Source organism: Eptatretus burgeri, chromosome 2 (genome assembly GCF_056783735.1).
Source record: "Eptatretus burgeri isolate ZD-2024b chromosome 2, Ebu_testis_v1, whole genome shotgun sequence".
Taxonomy (NCBI): domain Eukaryota; kingdom Metazoa; phylum Chordata; class Myxini; order Myxiniformes; family Myxinidae; genus Eptatretus; species Eptatretus burgeri.
In genome coordinates this window covers 20,668,963-20,678,962 of record NC_140962.1, presented here as the reverse complement: position 1 = coordinate 20,678,962, position 10,000 = coordinate 20,668,963, and the positions used below count along the sequence as shown (strand labels likewise).

The following is a 10,000-nucleotide window of genomic DNA, read 5'->3' as shown; positions in this document are numbered from 1 at the left end:
TGAGTTGTAGGTGTCTGCAATATAACAATCACTCATTCAACCAGTTTGAACAGTCATTCTGCTGTTTTGTGTCACTGTGTACAGCAATGAGCATGGAGAAAAGAAATAAAGCCAGAGAATTGTCTGAAGAGGTGAGACACAAGATTGTCACCAAGTATGGACAACCTCAAGGCCATAAGTCCATCTCCAGAGACCTTGATGTTCGTGTGTCCATCTTATGCAATGTTATCAGGAAGTTTAAGGCTCATGGCACTGTGGTCAACCTCCCTGGACGTGGCCACAAGAGAAAACTTGATTGAAGATTGCAGTAAAGGATTGTTCGAATGGTGGAGAAAGCACCTCGATCAACTCCCAAACAGATTCAAGCTGACCTTCAGACACAAGGTACGACAGTTTCAACTCACACCATCCGTCACCAACTCAATGAAAGGGGGTTCTACGGATGGAGACCCAGAAGGACGCCACTGCTGAGAGAGAGACATAAGAAAGCCTGACTGGAGTTTGCCAAAACACACCTGAACAGCCAAAATCCTTCTGGGAGAATGTCCTGTGGACATATGAGACCAAATTAGAGCTTTTTGGTGAAGCACATCATCTCAATGTTTACAGAAAACAAAATGAAGCCTTTAAAGAAAAGAACACCTTCCCTACTTTCCAACATGGAGGAGGTTCAGTGATGTTTTGGGGTTACTGTGCTGCCTCTGGCACTTGGTGCCTTGAATGTGTACATGGCATCATAAAATCAGGAGATTAACAAGGCATTATTGAGCGCAATGTTTAACCCAGTGTCAGAAAGCTGGATCTCTGTCGAAGGTCATGGGTCTTGCAGCAGGACAATGACCCCAAACACACTTCAAAAAGCACCCAGGAATGGTTCAAGGCAAAATGCTAGATTGTTCTGAAGTGACCAGCAATGAGTCCAGATGGAAATCCCATTGAACACCTGTGGGGATATCTGAAAACAACAGTTGTGAGAAGGCACCCTTTAAATCTGGGATAACTGGAGCAGTTTGCACAAGAGGAGTGGGTCAAATTGCCAGTGGAGAGGTGTAGGAAGCTCATTCATGGCTGGAGGAAGCGCTCGACTGCAGTTATTATGTCCAAAGGCTGTGCTAACAAATATTAAATCGAGGGTGTCAATAATTTTGTCAATGCCATTTCTTTTTATTTTCTGATTTAAAAGGATATATTAAGTTCTGAATCAAAAACAAAGGTTCTGTAATATTAACAGTGAAATAAAGAATTGTGAAGACAAAATACTTTTGTCAATTTCAACTTAATTTTGGATAAAATTGTGAGTTATTTGAAAAAAGTGCAAGGGTGCCAATATTTTTGGCCACGACTATATGTGCTAAAGTTTAGGCCGCATTGAATAAAAACATTTTTATTGTCAAGTTGGCATATTTTTTAAAAAATGGTGCTACAATGATCTTTATTAAAAACACGAAAATGATTTGTATTTTCCAATGTTAATGCAGGAAATTTCACTCTTTGTTTTGACCACCTTTTTCATACAAAACAACAGATATCCGTTTTGGAATGCTCACCGACCATTTCTGAGAAATTCCATTGTGAGGTTGTTCCAAGCACTCTGCAATGTTTCCCATAATTATTCTCACACCGAAGGGGATGCGAGACTATTGCAGTATGAGAGAGAGTGTGTGTGTGTGTGTGTGTGTGTGTGTGTGTGTGTGTGTGTGTGTGTGTGTGTGTGTGTGTGTGTGTGTGTGTGTGTGTGTGTGTGTGTGTGTGTGCGTGTGCGTGTGTCCACGTCGATATATTTTCACTTTAAAAATGATTTTCTCTGAAACTGCTTGTCTGATTGATGCAAAACTTTAAAAAGAGGAAGGACTCACCATGGAGAGTATTTTATTGCTCACTCTGATGTCATAGGTCACATGGTATGGCAGCCATATTGGATTAAAGGAAAATTGTTTGGATATTATTTTCTCCAAAACTGCTCGACCAATTTTTTTGAAACTTGGCAAATCATCAACTCCCAATGGGATATATATATAGAGTCATAATAGCGATATCAGAAAATTGGTATTCCAGCCATAATTGGTTGAATTGAAATTCTTATCTGAAATTTCATACATGTAATGTATGATGACGTGATGTGAGTGAAGAATTAAATTTATGACATTCATAAAACATGCTAGGAAACGATCTGAAAGAATAGGGTGCATGGATGATACGGGTACATGGACCATAATAGTAACGTGTTCAATCAAAGCAAGTCTTTTTTTTTTTCAGAATGAATGCGCAAGGCGAGACTATGCACTCTACGAGTGTCGTCATAGTTTGTCTTTTGATTTTGTTTGTTTTTCGTTTTTTTATTGTCCAAATAATTGAAAAGTGTTGCACCACAACATTTATTTTGCTAATCTGTAATTTCTCTCTTGAAGCCTTGCAGGTAAAATAAACCAACACCATACTCAAAATATCAACCTTGACGATACTCTAAGTAATAATTTTTCATGAAGAAGACAATTCCCAGAGAAAAATATCCCACAAAACATGCATTTCTGGATGATGAGAACAAACAGTAAGAGATCCATAAATGTTGACCCAATCTCCAAAAATGCAACTTCTGACAAGATACAAGCAGCAAATCAAAGAACAAGACAATCAGGATGGTATTCTTTTCTTTCGAGATAGATCGCTTGGAGTAGTGAGCCACAAATCAACCAATCTTTTATGTTTCACCTTTAATGCTGAGCATGTATCAACCTTTGCTCATGTTTTAAGAGATGGGTGAAATCTCCTTCCAGGGTTCCCCAAAATCCCAGTCACCTCGGCTCTGCTTGACCAGCAGGTTGTAGCTGCAGTTTTTGAAGTAGGGTTCCTTATCCACAACAGTTTTTATTTTCGCTGTGTATTTCCCAGAGTCCTGGACCTGAAGTTCAGTGATTTGGAGACGAACAAAGTCGAAATCCTTCCCCAAGAAACGGATTCTTTCTTTTTTACCCTTTATGATCTGCTCTTTTTTGTACTGCATAGCAATCTGCAAGGAAGAAAGACAGAACATTGTTCATTTTGCGCTGATATTCTTAATCCTGCACTCCGTCAACGAGCGATCCTCCTGAAAAGGAGCCAAGGAACCACAGAGCACCCTGAGTTATCCTTTGATTTTGTCTTGAGGTTTTGTGGAATTAAGTATTTGGTGATATATTCAAAACAATTCTCGCATTAGTTAAAACAAAAATAGTGATAATACCACTGGGCGCTCACCTGGTAGTACTAGATAAGAAAACCAAGGAACCACTGGAAGGTGGGTATAACCCACAAAATATGTAATGGAAGAGAAAGTAAATACCAATGGATTTTTTTTCATGCAGTGAACAAGCTTTGGTACATCACAGGTGATGAAGGTTGTGATCAAGTTTCATCAAAATTGTGTGTGTAATTTCTGAGAAGAGAGCAAATACCTATTTTGGGGGGCTACCTCCAAGAGCCAGATTAGATCTGTGGCTTGCAACAGCTACATGTAAGCCTGTACTAACCTGTTTCATGGTCGGGTTGTCAGCGACTAATCTGTCTCTTCCTACAAGGTTTCTGGTGATGAGGGTGCATGGATATGGACACCCAGCAGGATTAAAAACAAAACCTGACAAAGGGCGGAGGAGCTCCTTATGAGCCAACGGCCATCCATTTCTAGTGCCCAACTGTGTCTGCGGATGTCCTTCTGCAGTTGGGTTACTTTCTTATTAGGAGGTTGGTGGCAGGATTTGCACTCTGGCCACAGTAAAACCCTTCACTTCACAAAACATATGAAAAACACAAAGAAAACTAGAAACCCACTCACTGGAAGTGCATCCTGTGCAGCTGCCCATTGCAGGGCAGGTCACAGGAAAACGAGATTGCAGCAAAACCTTCGGGACCCCATTCTTTAATGATCGGAGGAAAAACACGGGTAGCCTTCCTGGGTTGGATTTCAGTAGTGTGTGTGTCAGGGTGGGGCTGAAGTGTCGTCCACCAGAAGGGTTAACCTGAGACGGTCCCTCCGGGTGGGTGCCTGGAATGTCCGATCCCTCAGATAGGATGATCACCTGTCTCTGATATCATCTGCTTTCAAGTGTTTGAACATCGGTATTGCAGCACTCTCAGGGGTTCGGAGACAGGATGGAGGTGATATCACGGCGGTTGGTTACACCTATTGTTGGTTTAGTCACTCTGATGGTTACCATGCCCCAGGATTTTCTGGAGCTGTGTCCAATACTCTGACTCCAATGATAAGTGAGGTAACAGCGGTCAACGAGCGTATTATTAAACAAAGGATTCATCACTCCTTCGGCATTCTGTGTCACACTCATGTCAGTGGTTAATCAGTGCCCCAGGTGAGATACTCTTCTAGTCTTGGGGTATTTTAATGCATCGACTGCAACTGATAGGGATGGTATGAGACATGTGTTGTCCCCATGGGTCTGGAAATGTGAACCAGAATAGCACTAAGTTCCTTGACTTTGCAAGAAGTCATGGACTTAGGGTGGCTGGTTCATGTTTTCATCTCCCACAGGCTCATCGCTGGATTTGGTATTCCAACGCTGATTAAGTGGCAAAGGAGATTGACCATGTCCTTGTTGATGGTCGCTGGAGGATGACCCAGTACTGCAGAGTTTACCGAAGTGCTAAGTTCCTGAATACCGACCACTGGCTTGTTGTCGCAACTCTGGAGTTGCAGCTTAATTCGGGAAGAATGGCACCATCCCAGCTGAGGCTAGATGTTGGCAAGTTCATAGATGAGAAGGTAGCTGAGGAGTTTGCAAACAGGCTGAGTGGGGATTTGGGGGGTCTGGGTGTTTTGGCGAATCCTGAAAAGTTGTGGAGTGGCTTCAAGACCACAATCCTTGATGTTGCCGGTGGATGTCTTGGAACTCACCGTCGGGCAAAGAAGAATTTCTTCTCTCAAGGGACACTGGATACCATTGACCAGAGTCGCAGGGCCAGGCTGAATGGCAGACCTGAGTTGTTCAGGGAGTTGGGGTGTAAAACTGTACATGCACTGAGGGTGGACAAGGAGGCCTATGTTCGAGGTATCTTTGTGAGGGTAGAGCATCACCTGTGGTCAGGTGATTCTTTTCCTGCTCACAGGGGAATTTGTGCATTGCTTTCCTCCAAGCCCATCCCTCGGTGTACTGCAGTTAGAGCGGAGGGTGGATGGCTCTTGACAGATGAGTATGAAGTGAGGCCCGCTGGGCCGGTTACTTTGAGCGGTTGTACCAGGCTGATCCACCAGCTGTTGAGTTGGATGTCAGGGGTGTTACTATCCCTGTTGCTGACTTTACAATCAACTGTGATCCACCTTCGGTTGTAGGAAAACAGGCTGCAGTGAACCACTTGAAATGGGGTAAAGCTCCTGGGATGTGTGGCATCCATGCTGAACTTCTCAAGGCTGGTGGAAATGCTGTACTCATGTCATTGCATGCAGTTCTGTGCTCTGCCTGGAACACAGGCAACCCAACTGACTGTAAGAGGGGCCTTGTCGTCCCTCTCTGGAAAGGGAAGGGTGATCACCAAGACTGCAACAACTACCGAGGGGTGACGCTGCTCTCAGTGCCGGGCAAGGTCTTTTCTCGGATAATTCTTGATAGGGTTCGCCACCATCTGCTTGAGCACCAGCATCCAGGGCAGTCAGGCGTTACACCAAAGAGGTCAATGATTGACGTATCCTTGCTCTTTGGGTCCTCACAGAATGCAGACGAGAGTTTTGGCAGGGGCTGCTTGCAGCTTATGTTGATCTCTTCAAAGTGTTTGATTCAGTGAATTGGGATGCCCTCTGGAGGATTTTTGGTCATCGTGGGGTGCCACCAAAACTGATCAATCTGATGTCTGAACTCGACTCTGGGACTGAGAGTGCTGTGAGATGTGGTGATAACATCTCCGACATATTTCCAATTGTCACTGCAGTTTGACAGGGGGAGCGTACTGGTCTCCACACTTTTCAGTGCTTGAATGGACTGGATTCTGGGGAGGATGTTTGAGAGATCAAGCTGCGGTGCAACGTTTGGGAATGTCAAGATCTCTGACCTTCATTTCGCAGACAATGCAGTCATCTTTACAGACTCTGGATATCCTTTGGGGTCCCATGATGTGCTGAATGAGGAGTCAGAGCCACTGGGATTATGGGTTTCCTGTGTAAAAACAAAGATCCTGGCTTTCAATGACACATTGGATGCTATTTTGTCTGTACCTGTTTGTGGTGAGGATGTTGACGTCACAGAGAGAGTCACTTACCTCGGCAGTGATACTATTGTCTCTGCTAGCTGTGAGCCAGAGGTCAATAGACATCTGGGTCGGGCTTGGGGAGTCATGGATTCAGTGGATCATTGGGTGTGATGCTAATGATACCTGTGCAGGAGAACAGAAGTCTTAAGGTCCTCTGTGCTTCCAGTCTTGTTCTACGGATGTGACTCTTCGACTTTCTTTCTCTGTTACTCACACACCAGTCAGTGCAATGATCCAAATGTCTTCTCACCATCACAACTGTGCTGGCAGGATAGCCTCAAGGTATGCACACTCTCCTCTGAGCTGTCTTGCCTGGGATTGAATCTCGATCAAGCGAAAACTGCAATCCTGGTGTTTCATAGGAATGGTGATTCATCAATGTCTGTGCTGTTCTTCAGATGGATGTTAAACTGTCAGGTCAGGTTAGGTATGGGAGGATGCACCAGAGCAGTGCGTCACTGCGTTCACTTTCTGCCGGTACTCCAGGGGCCTCCGTCTGGCCATCCCCCAGGCAGATGCCTGGCCCATCCCCATCTCCTTGAGATGCTGATCAATCTGCTGTAACCACAAGACAGATGGTCGGCCCATTGGCCTCCTCCACTCACGAGGCCCCCTTGCTGAGAGAATCTGGTGAGCAGGATTGGCATCAGGAAAACGAGCCACATGTCCATGCAGCCAGAGGTGATGCTCACAGACTATGCAGGAAACAAATCTCATTTGAGTCTCTCAGAAACCGCTCGTTGGACACAAAGTCTGACCAGCGATAGCCAAAGATTCTCCAAAGAGAACTGGTACCAAAGAAATTAAATCTCCATATCAGATCCCTGGTCAGAGTCCAAGTCTCACATCCATAGAGCAAGACTGGAAGCACCAAGGACCTGAAGACTCAGACTTTTGTCCTCCTGCAAGGTACCAGCAGCACCACACCCCATGATCCAGTGAATCCATGACTCCCCTAGTCCAACCCAGACGTCTGTTGACATCTGGCTCACAGCCAGCAGAGACATGAATATCACTGCCAAGGTCAGTTAATCTCTCTGTGACCTCAACATCCTCGCCACAAACAGGTACAGACAGGTTAGCGGCATCCAAGATATCATTGAAAACCTGGATCATAGTTTTGACACAGGAAACCCATAATCCCAGTGGCTCCGACTCCTCATTCAGCACCTCGGGGGGCCCCCAAAAGGATATCGAGAGTCTCCGCAAAGATGACTGCATCATCTATGAAATCAAGGTCAAAGATCTTGATATTCCCATACAATGCACTGCAGCTTGATCTCTCTGACATCCTCCCCAGAATCCAGTCCATTCAAGTGCTGAAAAGTGTGGGGGCTAGTACACACCCCTGACAAACACCAGTAACAACTGAAAATAAGTCAGAGATGGTATCACCCCATCTCACAGCACTCTCAGTACTAGAGCATAGTTCAGACATCAGATTGATCAGATTTGGTGGCACCCCACGAAGACCAAGAATCCTCCAGAGGGCATCCCGATTCACTGAATCAAATGCTTCACAGAGATCAACGTAGGCTGCAAGCAGTCCTTGTCAAAACTCTCGTCTGCGTTAGGTGAGGATCCGAAGAGCAGGATACGGTCAACTGTTGACCTTTTTGGTGTAAAGCCTGACTGCTCTGGGAACTAGTGCTCAAGCAGATGGTGGTGAACCCTATCAAGAATTATGCGAGAAAAGACCTTGCCCGGCACTGAGAGCAGCGTCACCCCTCGGTAGTTGTTGCAGTCTTGGCGATCACCCTTCCCTTTCTAGAGAGGGACAACAAGGCCCCTCTTCCAGTCAGTTGGGATGATGCCTGTGTTCCAGGCAGAGCAAAGAACTGCATGCAACGACATGAGTACAGCATTTCCACAAGCCTTGAGAAGTTCAGCATGGATGACACAGATCCAAGGAGTTTACCCCATTTCAACCGGTTCACCGCAGCTTGTGTTTACACAAACGAAGGTGGACCACATTTGATTGGAGGATCAGCAATAGAGATAGTAACACCCCTGACATCCAACTCGATAGCTGGTGGATCAGCCTGGTGCAGCCGCTCAAATAACCAGCCCAGTGGGCCTTCACTTCGGACTCAGTGAGTTCCAAGGCATTTCCCAGCAACATCAAGGACGGTAGTCTTGAAGGCACTCCACAACTCTTCAGGATCCCTCAAAGCACCCAGATCTCCCAAATCTCCATTCAGCCCGTTTGCAAACTCCTCAGCTACCCTCTCATCCTTGAGCTTGCCAACATCCAGCCTCGGCTGGGATTTCCCCTTCTCCTCAATTTAAGCTGCAACTTCAGAGTTGCTACAAAAAGCCAGTGGTCAGTATTGAGGAACTGAGCACTCTGGTAAACCCTGCAGTTCTGGATCATCCTCCAGCGACCATCAACGAGCACATGGTCAATCTCCTCTGCCACACCACCACCAAGTCCAGCGATGAGCCTGTGGGTGCTGAAACCATGAAACAGCCACTATAAGTTCATGACTTCTTGCAAAGTGCTATTCAGGTTCACAGTTCCAGACCTGTGGAGACCAACACATGTCCCATAACCATCCCTATCAGTTCCAGTCGATGCGTTGATATCCCCCAAGACTGGAAGAGTATCTCGCCTGGGGCACTGATCAACCACAGACTCGAACACAGCAAAGAATGCATCTTTCACGGTGGGATCCCTCGCCTCGGTCAGAGCATATACAGAAACCAGGGAAATGACAACCAAGGAGTGACGAATCCTTAGTCTCATCATGCGCTTGTTGACCAGTGTTACCTCAATTATCATTGACCAGACACAGCCATAGCAACTCCTTGAGCATGGAAACCATCAGAGTGACCAGACCAATAGTCAGTGTAACCACCCGCCATGATCTTGCCGCAATCCGGTCTCCGAACCTCAGAGAGTGCTGCAATACCGATGTCCAAATGCTTGAGCTCAGATAACAGAGACAGGTGATCATCCTCTCTTTGGGATAGGACATTCCAGGCACCCACCAGAATGAACCGCCTCAGGTTAACCCAAGGAGACCGCTGTCTGGTTGACGATACCCACCCCGACACACACAACCGCAATCTGACCCGAGAAGGTTACCCCATGGTTTCTCCCCCCCCCCCATCATGAAAGATTGGGGTCCCGAAGGCTTTGCCCCAATCCCTGCAAAGGGCAGCTGCACAGGAGGTACTCCCCACGGAGTGAGTTTTCAGATTTTGTTTATGCTTTTGGTATGTTTTGCGGCATGAAGGGTTTTACGTTGGCCGGAGTTCATATCCTGCCACCAACCTCCTAAGAAAAAGTAACCCAACTGCAGGAGGACTTCTGCAGACACAGTTGGACACAAGATATGGATGACCCTTGGCTCACAAGGACCTCCTCCACCTTTCGACAGTTTCTGTTCTTCATCTTGCTGGGTGTCCATATCATACACCCTCCTCACCAAGAAACCTGGTGGGGGAGACAGGTTAGTCGCCTACAACCCGACCATGGAACAGGTTCGTGCATGTTTACATGGTACCTGTAGCAAGTCACAGATCTAATCTGACCTGTCCTGATACATAAACTGTGCGTCCCATCTCCCGACACCCCACGTCAATATGACTGTTTTTGTTCGTTAAAGATCATTCGTTAAAGATCCCACGATGCCCTTCGTGAAGAGTCGGTGAGCTGTCAGCGGCACCATAGCCAAATTCCAAATCCCTGCTCTGACCAACAGGGGGAACTGCATCAGTGGCAAAGCTGTGCTTCCAGGAGTGAGGCCACCAGCAGCCATAGGCTGTT

General features: G+C 46.1%; 1 protein-coding gene across 1 annotated transcript in view; it reads right to left on the bottom strand.

Moving 5' to 3' along the window:
- LOC147031545 (uncharacterized) overlaps positions 1 to 10,000 on the bottom strand; it is a 51,916-nt gene that overhangs the window by 16,914 nt on the left and 25,002 nt on the right. Inside the window, exon 3 of the mRNA XM_085864858.1 lies at positions 2,797 to 3,007. Within this exon, the coding sequence (XP_085720984.1) occupies positions 2,797 to 3,007 (211 nt within the window). The remainder of the gene's footprint in view (positions 1 to 2,796; positions 3,008 to 10,000) is intronic.